This window comes from Aulostomus chinensis, chromosome 8, assembly GCF_037954235.1.
Source record: "Aulostomus chinensis isolate RoL2024-O1b breed Wild chromosome 8, RoL_Achi_v1.0, whole genome shotgun sequence".
Lineage (NCBI taxonomy): Eukaryota > Metazoa > Chordata > Actinopteri > Syngnathiformes > Aulostomidae > Aulostomus > Aulostomus chinensis.
Genome location: NC_141327.1, coordinates 19,306,523 through 19,330,194, shown reverse-complemented (window position 1 = coordinate 19,330,194; position 23,672 = coordinate 19,306,523). Strand labels below are relative to the sequence as shown.

Below are 23,672 nucleotides of genomic sequence, written 5' to 3'. Positions count from 1 at the left end.
CCGTGTAATTACACGCCACATTGAAGTATGTGCTGCTAATTACTGGTGTCTAAAAATTATAAAATTATAAGTTATTAGGGTGTGTGTGTGTGTGTGTGTGTGTGTGTGTGTGGGTGTTGGAAGTAAACAAATAGAAGTAGAACAAAGAGAGAAAGAGAAAATCCATTCGGATTCAAGTAATTATCCACTGGCACAATCAGCCCCCTGGAAGGTGGGCGAGAGATACAGGTTGGAGCCGGGCGCAAAACTCACCGATGCATGACAGGGGTTGTCCCATTTTACTTCATCTTCATAGGGCTGCTCCTACTGCACACATCCAGCATTCACACAATCACCTGCAGGTTTACAGCATTTACTGTAAATGAAAAGCAACAGGGTGGGCTTCCTGCACACTGTCACAGTTCCTGTTTTTAACGTGTTCTCCATTACATCCAGTCTTCAGTAATTGGGCTCCGCAGAGTCAGGGAGTAGCAGTCACCATAACAGGCTCGGGGTTAAATATTCCAGTTCAATCACTGGTTTTATATGTTCAGGTAATTTGATGAAGCCCCGTGATGTGGCGTTAAGTTAGCTGGTTGCAATCTGATTTCCCTCCATTTCACATTTTGTATCCCATTCCAAACACGTTAGCAAGTGGTCTCAGCGAATGACAGGCTTGGATGTAAAGACAGTCATTAATAGCTCCAGCCACTCCATCTCAATATGTTAGTCTGACTTTGAAAAGATCCACTTCGTCTCATATCAGTTTGGCTAATGTGTTACTATTACAGTCCAGTTTTATACAGACACGATGAATCAACTTTTTCAAGCCTGAATAACTCTTGCAAATCTTTTTAGCGCCTAATATGGTGCTTCACTTGCTCAAATCTGGATCTGGACCAGTGGATGCAGTACAACAGCTGAATCCAGGATGCCAGTACCGGCCATCTAGCAACCCAGGGGATGCTGGGATGAACATGACCTACATCAGTGGTTCTCAACCTTTTTGTGTCGCGACCCCATCCAGAATTTGGTGGTGGTGTCAGTTCTTGACCACAGGCAGAATATTAAATTCAATAAATATCTCTTGCTCTCTTACTGCAACACATCCATACAAAACCATCAGCTCCTAGTTGAAGTCAGCAATCATGATCAATCAATACAGAAGGATCTGCAGGGTGGAGGTCAGGTCTGTATCTGCCTCTGATTGATAACCTCTGATTGGATGGTACTTTGTGTCTTTAGATGTGTGGCGTGAGATGAATCAGTCAGAGACAGGGAGTCTTCATGGAACGCAGGTGGAAAAAACATGTTGGTAGAGGAATTTGAGAGAATAGCTTCAACTGGGAACACCCAACTTGACCCAGACAAGAGACTTGACCTTAATCAAACTTGAACCAAACCTCAGAATAAACTCTTTAGAGAGGTTTGATCTCAAAGTTACTGCTGCAAGTCACTTGAATCCTTTTCTGAGAACAGAGGACTGTTATCCACATTCTCAGGTACGGCTGAGATTTCTGCGACTGCGACTGTCAATAACTTCCCAGGAGGAGACAATTCAAACTCTGCCGAGCCAATCCAATCACCGGTCATCCCAACGAGGCAGAGCAGAAGCTAGTCTTGCACTTACCTTTGAAAAACCGGAGTAAAAGCAACAGTGACCCTGCTGTCACTTGATATTCTGTATGAAGGGCCTTCATTACACCATGAAAGCACACGAATGCAGGTTGGTGTCAGAGAAAATGGCCCAGCACTAAACAATCACCTGAATATTGTCAGATCACTCAGGAGGGTTAACGAGGAGTGCAATCACAGTCTCGGTAAGCCAAGATATTAGCGCATATCGGCACCTAAAAATAATTGCCTGAGTCATTTTTGACTTTTTTTTTTGTTGTTGCTTAAAACAACTCATGGTGTTTTGTCTCCATTTTTTGTGTGTGTGTGTTTTCTGAAAAACTGGAAAAATGACTAAGGCAATTATTTCAGGGAGGTGACGATATGCGACGTGTCATGAGAAAAGTATGGAAGTAGCAACAGCCCATGGCCACCACTACTGTTTGTTATACTGTTAAGAATAACAAGCAGATTCTTAGAAGCCACAGATCCAGCAACAGGAGGAGTAAATGTGTTCGTAGTTAAGCATTAATGGGATGTGAATGTGAACAGATGGACGGGAGCCTTGGGCATCACAGGAGAGCCAGGTCTTGTAGTATAAGTAGGGGATGATTAAAGATGAGCCTGAGCGAGCCCTAAATCGAACCGAAAAGGAAAGTTTGAAGTCCACTCCTAAGCGTAGGGAGGGTGTCTGCCTCCTGACTGAGACTAGAAGATGATTCCACAAGAAAGAGGAGCCTGGTAGTGAAAGCTCGGCGTCGCAAGTTCTCTGGACCCTACTAACCGCGAGTCGCAGCTTGTTAAAGTGCGATGAGCAATTTCAGACACGATGGTGGCTGACCTTGAAAAGCTTTCTGAGTTCTATATTCTAGTCTGGATTTTACAGGGAGCCATTGAAGAGACTCCAGGTGAAATACAATTTCTTGCTTCACGTTAGCACGCCTGCAACAGTTGCAGCCCGATAATAAGACAGCAATAATACAGCCTGGACTACGTACATGCACAGAGAGGTTTTTCTGCATCGTAAAAGTCCCTTTTTGTTGCGATGAAGAACCAGTCCCAGAACCTAGAAATGAGTATTACATGGGCGTTGAAGGACATCACCTGACATTCAGAGTTTGTTGTGGTACTGGAGGCTAAAGAACTCTAGACTGACTAGATAATGAGAAAAAGCAGAGTCAAATATGATAACTTCAGTTTTTTCAATTTAATAACAGGAAATAGCATCCATGTATAAAGCTTTAGGCTAGCTGAATAGTTTCACCTGATTATATTGGTATTTGCAAAACGTTTACAGATTTTGTTGCCCGAGGGAGTTTGGATTAACAACAGCGAATCCTGCGTTAAATTTGGGTCACAAGAAAATTTTGTCAAAGGTTAGCAAATACAGTAAAAAGCCAATAATACCAGTACAAGAACAGAACCTTGTAGAACCCCCGTGTCCAACTTTGTGTGCATATAGCTTTCGTTGCTTAAGCTTCCAAATGTTAATCAAGCTGATAAAAAGGACTACAAACTAACAAACCAATCAAATGTTTCAAGCTCTAATAGCCTGGGATGATTAATTATGTCAAAATCAGCGCTAAGATGGAAAAAGTGTGCAGGTCCTTCTGTGAGAGGTTCTGTAAGAGGTACTTTGAAGTACAGTGGAGATAAAGACAGATGGATCACATCCATTGGCAGAACATCAAAAAGCAGCCTGAGAGGGACGAGGTCATGGGGAAGGAAAAGAAATGAAGGAGGCTACTTCCATAATGCTGAGGGAAGAAAGAGTTTAAATATATAACATTTTGATGTCTTATTTTAGGTTCCTGGATTTGAACATGGATTTGTCCCAAGGTCATTAATTTGATCTGTAATTGGACAATATAACGACATTGTCGCTATGGAGACCAATAGACCAGATGGATCCAAATTAGCAGGGTGCAATTTTCTTCCAAATTTTCATGATTGCTGCTTCAGTTGGTGGGTTTGGGAGGTGTACCGCAGCACTTTCCTCACTGGTTTCACTAGATATCCTTTAAGAGGAGCAAGAGAGTAAATCTGATTTTTGTTCAAAGAGGAAGACCATCCATCCATCCATCCATTTTCTTCCGCTTATCCTGTTTAGGGTTGGGGGGGGGGGGGGCTGAGGACCACAGCCTCAGACTTGGAGGTGCTAATTCTCATCCCAGCCTCTTCACACTCAGCTGCAAACTGCCCCAGCAGGAGCTGAAGGTCATTTTTTTGATGGAGCTGAGAGGACCACGTCATCCGCAAAAAACAGAGACGAAATCCTCCTGCCACCAAAGTCATGAGCTAAGGAGTTATGACTCCATTTATTTCCACTGAGGAAGAGCGGAGGCCCCAGTGTGTGTATTTGGTGAAGTGCTAAGCAGTGACTCGTGAAACCAGAACACCTCAAACGCCCACTACACACTGAAGCAGTCCAGGTCCACCACTCAAACGTACACTACACCAGTACCTCGGTAGATTATTGAGGTGATGTTACATTCAGATGCGGGAGTCTTTGTCGCATAGCAACAGAATGCACATTTCAGGAGTGCCCATGTCCCCCGGCCTGTGCTGGACCCTGCAGCACATGTTGCATCTTCTATAGGAGCCTGTACTGAGTGAGTGAGTTCTATGTGTGTATTAAGTGTTAACTGAATTACTGAATGTGTACTCAATGTCTACTGCTATAAAAGCCGATTCCAACAGAGGTTCCAGCTGATCTGCTCACGTCGCATAGTTCTCCATCACATTAGATGAGAGTATTTATGTCAAAGCCTTCACCCAGTTACTTATTTCTATATTTCTGCAACATAATTCGGGGTTTCTTCAGTGACCAAAACATTAATATATATGTCAGTATTTGGCAACAAGTGGATCTTTTCATTGTAACCTGAGAGTTCACCAGAGTGACGCGTAGGGTTGGAAACAAAGTTCAGATTCAGGACCAGAGTCCTGCACGTGTTCCGTGTGTCCTCTGAGTAAACCTGCTGTCTACCCCTGCTGAATGGAGTCACTACGCTGCTGTATTTTCAGTTTTGGTCATAATGGTGGTACTTGCAGTGCTTCCTTTATTCTGACATCGTACTTGGTTAGAAGCACTGGTCGGACAGACAACCATTCACACTCACAGCCACACCTACGGTCAATTTAGAGTATCAATCAGCCTCGTCCCCTCTTGATGTCTTTGGACTGTGGGAGGAAGCTGGAGTACCAGAGAGAACCCACACAGGAACAGGGAGAACATGCAGACTCCACACAGAAAGACCCTGTGCTGGAGCCGGGACCTGGAACCCGAAACTTCAAAGAGGAAGTGAAAAAGAGAAAAACCTGAGATAAGAAAGAAGTTAGGATGTCTTTTGGGAAGACATGGAAAAAGAGAGACTTTATTTTATATCTTATAAAAGCACTACTTAACATACTTCCTCATTTCCTGTGAGAGTGATCATTTGATGGTGTTACAGGTATTGACAATGTTGCTCGATGGATGGTTAGAGAGAGGGTTTTTTTTTTTAAGTTTGATGAAACGGGAGAATCAGGATAAATTAAAACACTCCCATGTATTAACTAACAGAAGCCATCAGGAGAGCAAGATCTGCCCTAGATTTATTTTAGTCTTGATTCACCACGTCCAAAAGCTCAAACCTTTACAGAGAGGGACAGTTTGGATAAAGAAGCTCCGACCCAGCAAGGAGTGTCCTAACATCTGTCCCAAAGGCTCCTTTAACAACCAGGCTAAAGAGTCAGTCTGCTTGAATCCACTCTACAAACCAAGCACTAATCTTCCTTTAATCTATTAAAACCGAGTCCTAGTCTGCTGGCCCCACATACAGCAGGACAGACGTCTTCAGGTTGGGCTCAGTGGAACATTGAGACACTTTCCTTTCTGTGAAACTTCCCTCTCTTTTTCTCACACATACTGGATACCCAGCTGCAGGTTTCTCTTTACTGCTTTTATAAATAGCACTTTAAACAAGACTCTTTTATCCATCTTCTTTTTTTGCTTCACTTTAGAATGACAGGTTGTTCCGGCAGAATAAAAATGTTTTGGGGGGGGGGGGGGGGGAGGTTTCTGGAAACTTACCAGAAACTTTCTGGAAATTTTCTGTGGAAAGTTTCTGGTAAATTTCACCTCTGTTAAGTAGGCAGGGCAGTCTGTGGTTGAGTTTTTAATTTAGATAACGAATGAAATCATGGCTTTAGGTTAATAGAGGTCTCCATCTGCTAGCATACAACATCGTCCTCTTGGCGGATGGTGGAGGGTTTTGGTGAAGAAAACCGTTCTCGGCTTGGCATCTTATCACTGTTTCACGTTTCGGCTACTCGAAATTAAAGCCACGAAGAAAAAGTAAACGGCCGTGAGTGGTTATGGGTAGTGGTGTCTTAGGATATTGAGCTTCTCTGAGATTAGTTCGCCAAATAACTACAAATCCCATAAGCCTTTGCTACAGTAGCCTGAGGTTTGTTTGGATCGCCCTGAAACTGAAAGGTGAGGATGAAGCTGCATTACCGTAAATTCTGATGTCCTCTCAATGAAACCGACTTTTAAAGTTGGCGTAACTTACACACATACCTTGATAAGTGTCGTAACTACCTAACTAACCTTAAAGAACTCAATTATTTCGTGCACAACGTGAACGTAAATGTCGCACATCCAGCTAGCTAGCGGTGACACCTGCATCAAAACTCCCATTACTGTCACTGTTTAAAGAAGGTTGATTCAAAGGCACGGCCACTTTACAGGCTGGACACTTGGTGATGTCGAAGAATAATAATTAAATATATAGCAGTGCTAACTAGAGGAGATGAAGAATGTAAGAGTGATAAATCAGTCAGAATTAATTGGGTGCCTATATGTTAATAGCCGTGTGTGTGTGTGTGTTTTCTCCTCAATTATAGCCTTATTTTGAGTTTGTGGGAGGTCTTTGATGACCTTTATGTCTTGAGCGTTGGTGGCTGTTAACTGAAAGTGAAGTGTGTTGTTTATTCGTGTGTCTGAGTAATTCAATGTAGATGATGTGAGTAAAAAAGAAAAATACAAAAGATTCCTCTCAGTGGAACTAAACTCCCAATGGAACATGAAAGTACATCTCCGTACTGTTGTCATTTGAATCATAGTACTGTCATAGTTTTTTCCCCCTACGCCATCATACAAGTGCAGGAAATGCTTCAGGTTTTGCACCGCTTCAATTGTGAGAAGAAAGTGAATCTGTTGGAATTTGTGATGTGTTGTTATCTATGGCTGGATTCACTTCGACTGTTTGTACTGAAAGTCACTTAATATGTCGCTAAGTGCTTGTTTGAATGAAGACCAGAGAGCCGACCAACTAAGGCTGGTATCTTTCTTTAAAGAAACAACTCTATGAATCAAGGTCATTGCAACGGAAGATCCTACCTTATGATTCACAGAGCAGAATAATCAGACATAAAAAAAAAAAAAACATTACAACCTGAGGCAGTTCAGCTTTTCAGGGACAGGTGTATTGGGTTATTAAAGCCAAACAGCTCAATTGTTTATATTGAGAATTACATTTTAATGAGCAGGGAGGTTATCAAATTCCCCCTAGGGCAACTTCAGGTGAAATCTGCCCCTGTGACTTTAATTTTAATAAATATCAGTGCTCCTCTAATTTATTTTAGATTTCTTTCGCGACTCGACTACAAGCTCTTGTCGTTGCCCGCTACATCTGTAATATCTGTTTTCATGCGTCTTGGATTCTGAAACAAGAATTCAGGTGACATGGAGTTCCCAGAAGATCTCAATCAGCTGGAGCTTCTGAATACTCATGGACATCTCATCCCCCGGGGGGCAAGCAGCCTGTGGACTGGAAGCAAGGATGAAGAGGAGGACATGGAGGAGGAGGAGGTACAGCACAGTGAAGAGTGGTATCTACAAAAAGAAGAAGCTCTCAAAGACACACCGGTGGAGTTCATTCTGTGGGCTGCAGAAAAGAACCGTGTAAGGTTTTGTTTTTACTTTTGGTCTGTTTTAATAACTATGTGAACAACCCTGATGTAGGAGAACTGAATTTTGTTATCCTTCCATCCATCCATCCATTTTCTACACTGCTTATCCGTTAAGGGTCGGGGGGGGGGACTGTAGCCTATCCCAGCTGACTTTGGGTGATAGACGGGTTGCCAGTGAATTATTTGTTAGTGTGTAAAAGAAGACACACCGTACTTGACTGTGTTCTGGGAAAACAGTTATAAGTGACGAGAGGGATTTGTAGCCATGGCAACCTTTACATGTCCTACTTTGCTATCTTTATAAAAGGGGAAAGCACCTTGTGAACCCTCTCTGTGATTCAGATGGTTTTTAATTTTAGATTTCACTAAGAGTGTCATAGAATACTAATGCTTGTCCTCTGTGATCGATCCTCCAGCTGTCAACAGTCCTCAGGCTGTTAGCTGCTGATCCTCTGCTGGTGCACTGCTGCGATGAGGATGGTTACACGCCACTGCACCGTGCAGCATACAGCGGCCATGTGGATGTGATCTCTGCTTTACTTACTGCAGGCTCTAAGGTGAACACCCGCACCATCGACGGCTGGACGCCGTTGCACAGCGCCTGCCGCTGGAGCCGCATCTCTGTGGCGACGTTTCTCCTGCAGCACGGAGCCAATCTCAACGCCCAGACTAACGGTGGGCTCACGCCACTACATCTGGCTGCTTCCCACACCAGCGCCTCCAAAACAGACTCCGCCCACACATTAGAGCTCCTCCTCTCTCAGCGCCATCTGAAGGCAGGGCTCCGCAGCAACAGCGGGGAGACTGCTAGTGAGCTAGCACGACGTAGCGGCCCGCATCACTTCCTGTTTGAGATGGTAGAAGACTGCACTAATGTGCTACCCATCCCATGACTGGAGAGCTCCACGTTTGTGTTTTCCTGAAGACTTCGGAGGCACAAACTGATGGCTGAGGCCCATTTTGAAACCTGACAATATTCCCACTCATACCTTTATGACTTTAAGGAGTTCTGGAGACTTGGATGAATATTGTCCATGTGTAGTTTCTACATGGTGGGAGGGTTTGCTTGCACCTCTAGGGACTGCATTAAATACAGGCCAGTGTGGGTCTTCTGGTCCCACACTTTGAAATCCAAGACAGTCTCCAACTTGAGAGGTTTGTACAAGTCCCTCCCTTGCTCTCTCTAGCTGCACTTCTGCTGTTGTCATGTGCACTTTGAGATTTTGCAATAGAAGAAGTTAAACCACCACATTCTCATGTACACCACATCTCTGATACGCCTCGATGGCTCAAGTGTGAAAAAAATGTTGGAAGTCAAAGGTCAAGGTCACACGGACAATGCAGCTTCTCTAGCTGCAGATAAGAGAGCTGTAAAAGTCTTAACTCAAGTGTCTTTAAGTAGAAAACGAATATCCCATCAGGATTGTGATGGTAAAGCACCACCATTCAATCCCAGCTTTTATTAGGGCTGCAGAATGAGGGCTTGAGTCAGTGGAGAGATCATTGTTCGATCGGCAGCAGTTGGATGGAAACATTCCCGTGTTTGTTTTGAGGAATAACCATTGAATCATTGTTTTCTGATGATTGGCTGGTTGCGGTCACAGTTCTCCACTTGCCACCGGAAAGCCACATTGGAGTTTCTCCATCCATTATGATTCTCTGCTAGTAAAACGAAGAACATTTAGTAGTTTGACTGAAAACTCGTGGCTTTGTTCCTTAAAACTATTTATTGTAAATGACGGCCTTCATGTCCAAGTCAAAGAAAAGAGTAACTCGCTGTGCCCGTTTAAGCATGTTTGCTATCGATGTATAATTTCTATATAAATATAGAGGTGCTTCCACTTTAACCTCCATTGTCTCTTCAGGCCAGAGAGCGCAACGCAACGACATACAGTGGATATAAAAAGTCTACACACCCCTGTTCAAATGCCAGGTTTTCGTGATGTAAAAAATGACAGCAAGAAAAATAATCTTACAACTTTCTGCACTTTTAAAGTGACCTTTAACCTGTACAACGCAACTGAAAAACAAACAGAAATCTTTGAGGGAGGTGAATTAAAACTAAACAACTGAGAAAATGTGGTTGCATAAGTGTGCACACCCTTTTATAACTGGGGATGTGGCTGTGTTCAGATTTAACCAATTACATTCAAACTCATGTTAAACTAGAGTCAGCACACACCTGACACCAATGAAAGTGCCTCTCATCAACCCCAAATAAAATTGAGCTGTTCTAGGAGGCTTTTCCTGACATTTTGTAGCCACAACTTCCAGAACAAGCCATGGTCCGCAGAGAGCTTCCAAAGCATCAGAGGGATCTCATTATTCAAAGATATCAATCAGGTGAAGGCTACAAAAGAATTTCTAAGGCATTACATATACCATGGAACACTGTGAAGACCATCATCATCAAGTGGAGAAAATATGGCACAACAGTGACACTACCAAGAACAGGACGCCCATCCAAAATTGACGATAGAACAAGAAGAAAACTAGTCAGAGAGGCTGCTAAGAGGCCGGCAGCAACACTGAAGGAGCTACAGGAAATTCTGGCTAGTACTGGTTGTATAGTACATGTGACAACAATCTCCCGTCTTCTTCACATGTCTGGGCTATGGGGTAGGGTTGCAAGACGGAAGCCTTACCTTACCATAAAAAACATCCAAGCCAAGCTTAATTTTGCAAGAAGACATCTGAAATCTCCCAAACGCATGTGGGAAAATGTGTTATGGTCCGATGAAACAAAGATTGAACTTTTTGGACATAATTCCAAAAGATATGTTTGGCACAAAAAATAACACTGCACATCACCAAAATAACAGTGAAGCATGGTGGTGGCAGCATCATGCTTTGGGGCTGTTTTTCTTCAGCTGGAACTGGGGCCTTAGTCAGAGTGGAGGGAATTATGAACAGTTCCAAATACCAGTCTGTACTGGCCCAAAACCTTCGGCCTTCTGTGAGAAAGCTAAAGATGAAGAGGAACTTCATCTTTCAGCACGACAATGACCCAAAGCACACCTCTAAATCAACAAAAGAATGGCTTCACCAGAATAAAATTAAGGTTTTGGAATGGCCCAGCCAGAGTCCGGACCTGAATCCCATCGATCATCTGTGGGGTGATCTGAAGAGGGCTGTGCACAGGAGATGTCCTCGCAATCTGTCAGATTTGGAGCGGTTTTGTAAAGAAGAGTGGGCAAATATTGCCACATCAAGATGTGCAACACTGATAGGCTCCTACCCAAAAAGACTGAGTGCTGTAATAAAAGCCAAAGGTGCTGCAACAAAGTATTAGTTTAAGGGTGTGCATATTTATGCAACCAGGTTATTTTCAGTCTTTTATTTTTTATTTTTTCCCTTTACAGGTTTCAGTCTTTTTTTTTCAATTGCATTGTACAGGTTATAAATCACATTAAAGGTGGAAAAAGTTGTAAGATTATTTTTCTTGCTGTCATTTTTTACATCACGAAAACCTGGCATTTGAACAGGGGTGTGTAGACTTTTTATATCCACTGTACATGAGGTAAGGAAGTCTATACCTCCAGGGTTAGCAGCAGTTGCCTTGTAAAGGGCATGATAGAAGTAGTAGTGCAGTAGAGGTAGTAGTACTGAAGGAGTAGTAGTGCACAATACATAAGCAGTAGAATTACATTTCTGGAGTTTCACAAGAAATGGTAGAAAGGAAAATTGCAGTAACCTTCTAAACCACTGAAGTGAACCGTGACACAAGTGCAGCTAAACTTGGATTACTTCAGATTAGCACTACGGAGGCATTTTTAAGGGTTTGGTATGAATTTTACTTTCTCTTTTAAGAACTTATGATGGGTTTTACTAAAAGGTGCTAACAGAGAGGTTGACAATGAAACTGGATGGAGACCACACAGTCAAGCTACCACCTTACAGGAGGTAAGAAACAATACAATACACATAAAAGATATACCGCCGCCGTCCCGACCGAGGAACATTCGCCAAAGCAGCTTCTGAGGGTTGTACTGACTTGGGTCACGAGGACCGAGTTCCACCACCGAGCTGCGCCGCGATCGTCTCCACCTGCCTGGATCATGCAGTTGAGGAAGTGAGGTTTCAGGATATATTGTGATGATGGAATGTATCTTCTTCATGACTTCAGAAGATTAAAAAAAAAAGATGCGATGTTGGTAAAACTCACAACAGTGCTGGCTAGAGATTGATCATTGTCCAATAAATAGTACGAACTTTGAAACCACGACTTCAGCTAAGGTGTCATCTCCAACATTTAAAAAAAAAAGGTTTGTATTATTTTGGCTTGAGGAAATCAATGATAATGCCCTTACATGCAGTTAGCAGGTTAATTATCCACCTGTTCTTCCCTCTTGAAAGAATTATTACAAGTAGTTTGTGTTCATTCATTACAAATTATTTCATGATTTACAGATGAGGACTGAGTGAAGTCAGTCGGAATGATAGACACTTAGAGAAAAGTAAAAAAAAAAAAAGTTGCTGCCAAGGAGTAAAGTTTTGGAGAGACCGAACACCTGTGTTTTAGTTTAATCGGGACTACAGAGCTTCAAACTTGACACCTCTCTCAATCTTTCATCAGGTTTTTTTTTTTTTTTTTTCCAATGCAGAAGATGCACAGGCAAAGTGCAAAGAGGCTTCAGATTCACTTCCTGCAGAAGCTCATTCATGAAGGAAGTTCCACAGCGGAGAATCTGCAGTAATTAGTGATTTGATGGTTCATCTCCTCTTATAGATGTCTCTTCCTTTCAGGGGCAGAGGAGGAAAACAAAACTTGCATCTGTAATTGCCCTGACAGAATCCTTTGTGCGATGAAAACGCAGTTTCCGTGTGCTTGTCTCAACCCTCAATAGTCACTCAAAATAGAAAACAACCCCCCAAAAAAAAAGAAAAAGGAAGTGATAATAAGAAATAACAATTCCTTGTTAACTGTGTGTGACATCAGCGTGTTGAATACAGCAGCTGCTCTGCGGGAACCACACCAGTCTAGAATTCTATCTGTCAAAAAGCTCCGTTAAAGGCTGCTTAGACAATGATCGTGGAGCTGCTGACACGGGGTATTGCTTCAGACAGAAGTCACACTACATGACGCTCTGACATCTTTGGAATGGCTTCTGTCACCGACTGCTGAAGGTTATAATATCAGCTGTCTACTCAAATCTGTCATCCAAGAAATACTACTGAAATTAAAAAAAATCTTCAGATACTCTTAGGAGTTGAGTTAGTACTGGTAATCCACCGGCCTATAAAACATAAACTCTCTTTTTAAATGCTTATGAAAGAACTACGACCCTTCCAACGTCCTCTTCATATTCTCCTTCTCCTCTTAATGAAATTTTGGCCTGAGCCTGACCATTGCTATGGTAGATTTCTTTACCGAGCATTGTGGGCTGATAGCCTGATGGTGGCGCTACACAGCAAGTGTCAACATTTAAAACTGTAAATCAAACCAGCCAAACGGGCTGTCGACTTGCGACTTCTACATACAGAATATTGAGCCTACAGTGTAACGAAATGTTTTAGTGAAACAGTTGCTGCAGATTCACTCAATGAATATTTAACATTCACAGGGGGAAAAAAAACAGAAAATGTTCATGCTATGGTATTCATCTAGAGTGGAAAACTTCATCTCAATAGCTGTTTTTGTTTTGACTGAATTCCTCCTCATCCCAAAAATGACCTCAGTGGCTTCTCTCTCCTCCTCTCTGTTCCTAACTCGTCTTCGTCTCTGGAGCCTTTGGGCTCTGCCCGACGTTCCTGCCTGTTAAAGGAAGCTTTTCATCGCCGCTGTTGCAGGATGTGTTTGCTCATGGATTAGAGACTGTTGGGTGGAACCTCATTGAAGGAGTTTGGTGCTGGACCTGCTGTACTTGTAAAGTGTCATGAGATAACTTTTGTAGTGATTTGGCGCTACACAAATAAAACTGACTTGACTGTAGATGAGACTATAGCCTGTCTTTGACTTGAAACACGACTAATAACACTTTCAAATCGTTGAAGTTTCAACTCTAGAGATTCGATAAAGAACCCATTGGAATGTCTTCTAGCATCTACTTGGTTTATTAATCTTATTGCTGTTTTCTGCAACATAATCAAAGGTTTACCGAATAACAGGTTTGTTGCCCCCACACCATCGTCCACTGAGCCCGAGTCGAAGAGTGGACTGAGGACACAAACTGGGGGTTCTGTTGTTTTCACACGGAAGGCACGGAGATCCCAGAACAGAGTTATCCTGCCAAATTAAACCGACAACAAACGCAATTGTTTTTCTCCTGGCTGAAATTACTTAAAAGGTTCAATGTTGATTTCATCCTGGTGAATTCACCCTCAAAATGCTCAGCACAGAAGCAATTAAGCATCATTGACATTCTTCCTTGTAAACAATGTCTATGTCTCATCAATAATCACCGTAGTCTTCAGCTGACTGAACATTCCAGGGTCATTAAAAGTGGCATTGAGACACAGGTAGAACACCTCGGCTGAGCTGACACGAAGACACTGCTCAACAAAGTGACAGTGGAGAACAGGCTGGGGGCGGGGCAGTAAACACTTTCACTTTAATGACTGTCATTGTTGTGAAACAAAACTGTTCAACCATTTATCGTATCAGCTCTAAGACGTACCGCTGTCAGAACAACTTCACAAATAAAGCGTTTTTGTCTGCAACAAAAAAAAAAGGGGGGGGGGGGACAAAACTATTTCAAAGCTCAAAGATGATCAATTGGATTTCTGACTTTGGCTTTTCAATTAAAGCTACCGCGCATCCGTACATGCACACTTCCATGTAAACAGTACTCATTAAGCTCACCAGTGCTGCGGCGGTTCTACGCGTTCGAGGATCCAATTTAATCAGCTCAGTTTTCTTTTCAGTTTTCTGTCAGTCGCCTGCTGAGGAAAACAAAAGCTGATTTTCATTATAACAATTCAATGCACTGTTGTCTCAAATGTTGGTAGAAACACTGGACGGTCTCCAGAGATGAGGAGCGCTCCGTCCTTCCTTTCTACCATCATCTGAGAGTAAAGTGAGAGTCTGTCTCTGCGGGACTTTGTTGCCACCCTTTGTGCAGGATCCCGGTTCATTAGAAGTAGGGACCATTTTTAACCGACTTCAAGACGCTAAAAAGTTGATAAACCAACCACATGCATTCAACTGTGTAACATCGTGTTTCCGGTGGTGTGTGACATTTATTAAAAACGACACACCAGAACTGCAGAAACTGACAAAGTCCCTCTAAATGATCCCGTCACTCTGGCTAGAAGACCATCCTGTTCCAAGCTTTTCATCGCAAAGTTCGATGTTCTGTTGACTCAGTTGTTCAATGAACTGCAGAATAATTTGCATAATTTGGCGCCTCTGTGGATGGAATTAATAATGCCTGAATGTTGTGAAGACTATTTCCTCACTGCATAACTTCTTGGTGATTCCACCCTGTGAGTGAGTACCTCACAGTGTGTTGGCTGTTATTTCTCTCTATTAGATTTTAAAAAATGGACATGGTCCTTTGGACACGCAGAACAATGACAAGTTCTGCTTGACAATCAGGATGTAATTGGTTACACTGATGGATCACTGTTCCCGCAATATAGAAGAACATGATATTATTATAAATGTCATGGCGCGATCATGGTGCAGCTGCAGAACGAGGCTTTGCAGTGATTCCTCCTCTCAGAACAGTCGTCGTCGCTTTTAAAAGTGAATAAAGCCAATCTAATCTAACCTCGAAAGATCTGTTGAAATCTCCACAGTGGTCGGCCGCTACCAGCTGAAACAATCCACTATGTTCATCAGCAAGTACCAATCCACTGCACTCTAAACAACTCGTGTGGAGGCAGTGATTATTCATGTTTAAGGCTGAGAAACCTGATGATGAATGCTAAAATGGTACAGACTAAAATCTAATCATGCATACGGATATTCAAAAGGACATGATTCATTTAAAGCAAACAGCTAACATGCTAAAGTGAACCAGACATACACTTGGACAGTTTTTCCACCGTTAGCCTTGATGAGCTCAGTTCAATAATTTCCTCCTCTAAACCATCCACCTGTCTTCTAGACCCCATCCCAACCAAGCTGCTTAAGGACTCTCTACCCCTCGTTAGCACCTCCCTCTTAGACATGATCAACTTGTCGCTGTTATCTGGTTACGTCCCACAGTCCTTTAAAGCAGCAGTAATTAAACCCCTTCTCAAAAAAGCAACCCTGGATCCAGACGTTTTGGCCAACTACAGACCAATATCAAATCTTCCATTTCTCTCCAAAAATTCTGGAAAAAGCAGTTGCTAAACAGCTCTGTGACTTCTCCACAGCAACAGCCTATTAGAGGATTTCCAGTCAGGGTTCAGGATTCATCATCGCACAGAAACAGCACTCGTCAGAGTTACCAATGACCTCCTACTAGCATCAGATGAGGGACTGGTCTCTGTGCTGGTCCGATCTCAGTTCGTACTAAATAATGATAAATCCTCGGAAACCACTGCAGTCACTTATGGTGTTCCTCAAGGCTCTGTGCTTGGACCAGTCCTCTTCACCCTTTATCTGCTTCCTCTTGGTCACATTATTAGGAAACACTCAATTAATTTTCACTGCTATGCTGACAACACACAGCTGTACTTATCAATGCATCCTCATGAAATGAATCAGCTGACTAAACTGGAGGCCTGTCTAAAGGAGATGAAAACTTGGATGACCCATAATTTCCTTTCATTAAACTCTGATAAAACTGAAGTCATTGTCCTGGGCCCAAAACATCTTAGAGACACCCTATCTAATGAGATCGGTACCCTGGAAGGCATTACCTTGGCCCCCAGCACGACCGTAAGGAACCTAGGAGTTCTCTTCAGGATCTGTCCTTTAATGCCCACATTCAGCAAATTTCTAGGACTGCTGTCTTTCATTTACGAAACATTGCTAAGATCAGACACATCCTGTCTCAAAAGGATGCAGAAAAACTAGTCCATGCCTTTGTCACTTCCAGGCTGGAAGACTACCCTCCAATCAGGCTGCACCAGTTAGTCCCTAAAGACTCTCCAGCTGGTCCAAAACGCTGCTGCCCGCCTGTTGACGAGAACTAGTAGAAGGGACCATGTCTCTCCTGTACTGGCTTCTCTGCATGGCTCCTTGTCAAATTCAGAACAGAATTTAAAATTCTCCTTCTAACATACAAAGTTCTCAACAGTCAGGCTCCTTCATATCTGACAGAGCTCATAGTCCCTCATTACCCAGCCAGAACCCTTAGCTCCCAGGATGCAGGGTTACTGGTGGTTCCTAGAGTTCTAAAAGTAGAATGGGAGCCAGAGCCTTCAGCTATCAGGCTCCCCTCCTGTGGAACCGTCTCCCAGTTTCGGTCCGGGATGCAGACACCCTCTGTATCTTTAAGAGCAGACTTAAGACCTTCCTTTTTGATCAGGCTTATAGTTAGGTCTGGCTTAGGCTGGCCCTTAGACATGCTGCTTTAGGCTTGGACTGCTGGGGGATCTCCCATAGTGCCCTGGGCTTCTCTCTTCCTCTCTGTGCTCCTGTATGTGTCATACATAAACCATACTCATATGTGTTACTAACTCGTCTTCTCTGGAGCCTTCAGGCTCCTCATAACCCAGACCCTGGGTGCTGCTGGAGGAGGCTGCAGACCTGAAGAGGCTCAAACTGCCACCCGTAGCTCCACCTGCTCACGTCCCCGTCTGTCCATCAGTCTCTTCCCTTTCTCTCTCTCTTTATCTCTGTCCCTCTCTTTCCTTTTGTATATCTGTTGTCCTCCATTATCTGTCTTTGTCTCTGCCCTGCTCTCCTGCTCTCTTTCCCCCCAACCAGTCAAAGCAGAAGGCCGTCCCCATTGAGCCTGGATCTGCTCGACGATCCTGCCTGTTAAAAGGAAGGTTTTCGTCGCCGCTGTTGCAGGACGTGTTTGCTCATGCAGAAGAGATTGCTGGGTGTTAGGTAGACCTGCTGTACTTGTAAAGTGTCATGAGATAACTTTTGCTGTGATTTGGCGCTACACAAATAAAACTGACTTGACTAAATATTTCTTACTTCTGATATACAGTACATCCATGCAAACACATATTTCAGGAATGCTTTCACTGTGAAACCTGACACAGATTTGATTCTGATAATTGTTGTGAGTTGTGAATCCTGGTGGTCTTAAAGAAGGGAACTGTGAGACTGAGTAATGCTTCGAAAAAAAAAGCGGCATTCTTTACCACTCATACTGCCAGGCAAATTCATAATCATCTAGGAACCACTCTGAGGTAGTGCAGCTCTCTCTCTCTCTCTCTCTCTACACATTTCAACATATAACAAGGCAGCATGAATGCAACGCGTCCCCTGCAGGGGCTTCCATCTAACAGTTGTGCCAGAGCTGAGGACAGCTTGATTACAGTGAGGGGGGTGTATCTGCTCTCACTCCTTCACTCTTTCCTCTGCCCAAGCTCTCTCTCTCACACACCCATACCCACACATGGAGAGGGAGAGAGCTACTCAGAAACAGGAGTGGCAATTAGAGGGTTATAAGAGAGGGAAAGCTGAGGTGAGGGGTGAGGTGCTTTTGAGAGACCTAACTTTCTCAGCATTACCATGGTAACAAACCAATGTAACTGACTGAGATCAGAACTAATGAACTTACACCTTTCAAAGAACCACACACTTATGGATCGGTGGCTTTGGCCTTCACATTTACGCTCTGTATGCCACAGATACAACAAATTTAGCATTTTTAATTTGGCTTGGTTTGCGTTCATGCCATGTCAAATTCCACAGCTGCGTTTTTAACAATGTTGCCAGGGTTCATTTCAGTATTCGTGACAGTTGCATGATTAATCCTCTTACCGTCCTTTCCCAAACCTCCAACACTTCCACCTGTGCTACGGTACGCATCTCCATGCACTGTCCAATGAGAGTACATCTTCTCCGCTTCGGCCATGTTTGATTTGTAAATCGCGCCCCATGAATGTATTAAAGCGCGCCGACGTCCATGCGCACAGAAGTACATCCGCGCAGCGGTGCACAATAACGTAATATAGATCCTATTTAGAAATGTTGAAAACAACATCTTACTTGTTCTGTAACATGTACAAACGAATGCAAAAAAAAAAACACAATAACCAAAGTGTAGAATTTTGGAAACTTTTAATAACCGCTGCATCTTGATTTTTTTTCTTCAAAACGTGCATCCATTCACAGCTGTTCTCCCGACACAGTCGCATCTGAACCTGTGAGCTTCCTTTCCTCTGTCGTCTATGTATGAAGGACATGTTGTGTCACATTAAAGTGATTAAGCACTGCAGGTTCATCATATTTTTGCTATTTTCTGTCCCGTGCTTTCAAGCTTAAACTTTAGATTTCTACAAACCCTGACCAGAGCGACAGTCCACGTCTAGTGTTTAAAATGTGACCTGCTTTTCGATTTTTGTAGACACGTCAGCTCACCTGAAATGGGAGGACCCGGTACTACGCATAGATCTTCATGATAGAGAGTCAAAAATAAATTTGGAGCAAAGGAGATGATTAATTGCATCCATTAATGATTAAAATTGTGAGCAGAAATACAAAATCCAACAAGGCTGAGACTTTCTCCTTAAATCTGTGCAGGTGCAGGAGTTTGTTGTTGTTGTTTCATAATTGAGAGCCGGTGGGATTGTAAATCAGCGACACACGGGCGGGTTGTTGCTCCTCACACTGAGACTCAAACATGGAAAGCCATGCTGGAGGGCAGCACTGGCGGTTTAGGAATTTTTTTTTTTAAATGGTTTAAAAAAATTCACGTTATAAATGTACGCAACACCTTTCTTAATAAATCATGCAGAGTTTTTGGGAACAAATCTTAGTGATTCACATCTTTTTTTCATGAGAAAATCCACAATTACTGCTTTGATTTCCATCCCGTGGATACAAATAATTCGTCTGATTTTCCGGAAAATTACTCTGCTACCATGGTGTCCACGATTTGCCGGATTGGAGCTCACGTAGATTTTCACAATTTCACTTTTATCGTGATTTCAGCAGGTTACATGATTGGTTCCAGGTTGTTCAAGCGAAAATTAAGTGGTTTGTTTTTTTTTGCATGCAAATCCGGGGGCTTTGTTAAGGGTAAAGCTCATCATTTGACTGCCACATAAATACCGAGGTAATTACACGTTGAGACATTAATCTGCAGCGTGTTCACGTGAAAACCATTTGGTATGGAGATGAAGCTGAGCAAGTGCTCAGGGAGGTTTGTGACTTCTCCTCGGAGCTACTGTGTTTTATGATTACATTCACGACTGGAATATTTTCAATTTATTACATGCCGGCAACTAGAATGTGTTCATTATCACATGAAAAGAAGAGGTAAACCTTTAATTACAAATTTAACTTTAATTTGCAGTGCTAGAAGTCATAGAAGCACGTTTTACATTACAGGCTGCTTTTATTCTGAAAGGAGACTGGACGGCCCTTCTCCAACGGACAGTGAAGACTGGACTAGATGGTTCTTACCAGTCCATGACTTTGGTAGTCAAGACATCTCGCTGCCTTCAGTGACACCCTGAAATTTCTTTTGTTCCTCCATGTTGTTGCCATTTTTTATTTTGTATTTCTTGACAACAAATACAAGATTGAAATTCCTCACCTCCCCGCAGGCCTCAGGGTGTTTCTGGATGATTTTTCTTTCCACAACTTTTCATCCAAGTCGTCAAATGAATTATTCAATTGCTCGCTTCTATTTATTGGGGCCTGAGCCTGAAGGTAGTTCAAGGATTTTTGATCCAGGCGCGCGAAGCAAAAAAACAAAACAAAACAAAACAGAAATTCATGTCGGATTGTATCAGCACATATTAAAAAAAAAGGAAAATTATGTGTTTTAACACAACATATGTTAAATAAATGTTTACCAATTCTGTTTTTTTCAGCCAGTTTTATCCAAACCACTGAAATTTGCAAAGTTTCATGACATCACTCCTGTATTTGTGCGACAGTTAAATTTGTAAATCATAAAAAATGGGACCTGAACTTCCCGTTGAAAAAACAAGTAACCGCAGCCTGTTGTACGATGTTACTGTCCAACAAAAATAAAATCATTTCTAATTTGAAATTGTCAGTTTATGTAGTGCCAGCACTTTACACACCACCACACAACAGTGTCAAGAGGTTGTGATTATGTTTTTTTCTATAAACTCAGCGAACCTTCTACTGCTTGAAAAAGAATGCAAGTAAAAACTGACAAGATGTGTTTTCCCACTTGCTGACCCTCTTCTCAGCTTGCTTGCAGGAGAAACAGCCTCTGGTTCCAAGAAGACTTTAATTTAAAAAAAAAACTGATTTGCTGGTGATAAACCTTTGACATTAAATCGAGGAGTAAGTTTGTTTCATCTCTGCAGGCGCTGCTGAGCCCGGATCGACACCAAATGTTACGGTGGAGGTAAATAACATATAGGCATTTTCATCTGCCTCTCACTCATGGACAAATGAAGTCTGAGCTGCCAGTGAGGATATTGACGAGCTTATCTGAAGGTTTCTGTGTGTCAAGGACTCAGCATGCAACTAGGACATGTCAATCAAACTACCAAGCCTGTGTGATTGATGCTCACCTAATATTAGATGCGTGTCTGATCATGTTTTGCAGCCCTTTTGGCACAATTCACATTTCTCTTGTTAGTGCTTCATCCCTCACATAATTTCCCTCCACATATCATTTGCCATCAGTTTTTGAAGAGTTCTCTGTGTTTTGCCTTCCTGATATGACTATACGTTTATATACACATATGTAACTATGAGTAATATCGTCAGCTTGCGAAAGTAGGTCTAATTGTTGTCCAACCACAATAGACATCGACTGAATAAAAAACTAAGCCACACTGCTTTTCTTATTCTTATTACTGCCACAAAGGGCAAAGGAGGGGATTTTTGTTTCATTTGTGTGTGTGTGTGTGTGTGTGTGTATATTCTTTAAAATATGGCAGTCTTTCAGTCTTGATCAATGATGATAGTTAGTTTGCTCAGTTGTCATAGAAACAGCTCAACAGGTTATGAGCCTAACAGGTTAGTTATGAGCCTTCAACAGTAGTCTAGTCATAAAAACCTACCTATAGGGACACATCATACTTTAGATACATATTGTCTTGTGAAATAAAAGAATTTGAATTCCGTAGAAATCCAACAATGTGCAATGGAGGTCTGTGACTTTTTTTTTAAGTCTATTTCCATTACTGAAGCACCGGAGCACCAACTGTATGTGATCATCTCAAACAGACCCAGCAGCGCATCTACGTCGTAGTGCTTCTATAGCTTTAAAGCTGCATGTGGATCAGATCTTCCTCTCTGAATCCTAAACAATGACTTTATCTTTTGCTAGTTGCTGCTGTGAATGTTTCTGGGATCCACTGCCAACTAATGTCTGATTTTAATCATTTCGCCCCCTACCCAGGGTCGTTACAGCATCACTAACTCTTCAATACAATATCAATACAATATCAACATCTTGTCACCCAAAAGGTTGATGTAGGATTTTTTTTTTCTCCATGTGGGGCAGATGAACTTTTTTTTCAGGATATGAATTGCATTATTATTTTGTGGAACCATAACTGCAGGCCACTGTTTCATTACTTGTACTCGAGCTGTTCCAGATTAAATAAAGGTGTTTATTAGATACACAGCATGACCGCTTGAGGGGACTGAAAAGTTGGCGGTCAGAGGCTAACTTCCCACAGATGAGTCACACTCTGCATGCTTTGCAGAACACTGCAAACACAGAAGTTTAACCCTCACATCAACCTCCTGAGCATCTGACACGTCGAGGGCCTTAGGCATTCACATAGCTGTTCCTGGTTTATGGAACAACACTTCCATCTAGTGGTGTTAAGGGTGAATTGCAGGAGGTACAAGGAGTTGGAGGCCATGATTCCAACAAATAATTCTTAACGTTCAACTGATAAATAGCAACAGTGTTTTCCCCAGAAATAATAAACACAACACAAAAAGTAAAGCTTTAAATTTTTATAAGACTTATAAAAAAGAAAAAATAACATAACACAATAACCAAGGCGTGTCATACATTGAGTTTTTTCTTTGTTTCTCTTGAGTAGTATTTACAAACAGGCTTCTGTACAGATCGCAATAACTCAGAAATGGAAAAGGCTACATATAGTTGAGCAGAGACAACCAGTTAACGTAATGATAATATATATTGTTATGTACAATGTAACTGGCAAGGCTAGAGCAAGAGAGAACATAAAGATTCTGCAAAAGATTTAAATAACTTCAAGTATCCGTCTTGAGGTGTCATAGAGATTTTAGTCTGGTGGATGCAGATTTTCAGCAACGATGAAAAACTAAAAATCTGATTGCGCTGCAAACCATGCAGTGCGACAGGGAAAAGACAGCTCTAGCCATTGGAAAAGATGACACAGACAATGCAAATAACATGGAAACACAGAACAATCACTTCTCTGATAAATGCCCACTTCTTAAGAAACACAACCACAGGGAGTCTCCTTCCACATATAAAGTGATATCCAGCTTATTGGCCTATAGCACGTTTTAACTGCTTTGAATAACAAATGTGCAACAGGCAGAAAAACATCAAACCTATAGAAATGTGAGCACACTGTTCCTCTGAGAAGCTGGGCGTATCCTTATTTCAGGAAGGAGGACACGAGTATAACAGCTTTCCTGACAGTTTTCACCATTTCTGGACTTTGAAGTTTAACCTAACATTTCTAAGGTATTCAAAAGTAACACCTCAACATTCCAATGCCATTTAATTGTCTTTCACATGAAATCCACAAATTCCACTCTGGAGTTTGTTAAAAAAAATCTTCTCTATCACAATCTTGTGTTCCATTTCAATAAAGAAAGATTTCATAGAAACTTCAAAAGAGTAACTGATTTGTTACCTAGTACCTTACCTGTATATTAAGGATCTAAATATCATGAAACCGAAGTTCAAATTGCACAGTCAGCTGCATGAAATGAAGAAATAGCTTGCTTGAGGAAAGATCTGGATTCTTCTTGTTAGCAGGCCGACTAATTAGACAGTCACTATTGAGAAAAGTGTGGCCCAAGCAGAGGCCATTTGTCCTATTAATGTCTCCAAGTGCACGAGACACTAATGCTACTTCACAACGTTCATATAACAACACTGTAGGGGTCCGTC

General features: G+C 42.2%; 1 protein-coding gene and 1 long non-coding RNA gene across 3 annotated transcripts; one reads left to right on the top strand and one right to left on the bottom strand.

The window, feature by feature from the left end:
* Positions 1-5,961: 5,961 nt before the first annotated feature.
* On the top strand, positions 5,962-10,601 carry ankrd49 (ankyrin repeat domain 49). The gene is made up of 3 exons (XM_086211530.1): positions 5,962-6,073; positions 7,313-7,543; positions 7,968-10,601. Exons 2-3 carry the CDS (start codon positions 7,325-7,327, stop codon positions 8,442-8,444), a joined length of 696 nt encoding a protein of 231 aa, XP_086067656.1. The 5' UTR covers positions 5,962-6,073; positions 7,313-7,324; the 3' UTR covers positions 8,445-10,601.
* A 741-nt stretch (positions 10,602-11,342) lies between these two features.
* LOC147257525 (uncharacterized) lies at positions 11,343-18,459 on the bottom strand. 2 transcript variants are annotated; one of them, XR_015117614.1, is made up of 4 exons: positions 18,371-18,459; positions 14,354-14,433; positions 13,650-13,777; positions 11,343-11,671 (listed from the first exon to the last, which is right to left on the bottom strand). It is a non-coding gene; the product is annotated as an uncharacterized LOC147257525 (long non-coding RNA). The 2 variants fall into 2 exon arrangements; XR_015117615.1 differs by lacking the exon at positions 13,650-13,777.
* Between the last annotated feature and the right edge of the window lie 5,213 nt (positions 18,460-23,672).

Bases quoted from the DNA above. Each gene is read 5' to 3' on its own strand.
- ankrd49 (XM_086211530.1), top strand. From the start codon at position 7,325: ATGGAGTTCCCAGAAGATCTCAATCAGCTGGAGCTTCTGAATACTCAT. The intron at 7,544-7,967 runs GTAAGGTTTTGT...TCGATCCTCCAG, and splicing joins GGGCTGCAGAAAAGAACCGT to CTGTCAACAGTCCTCAGGCT.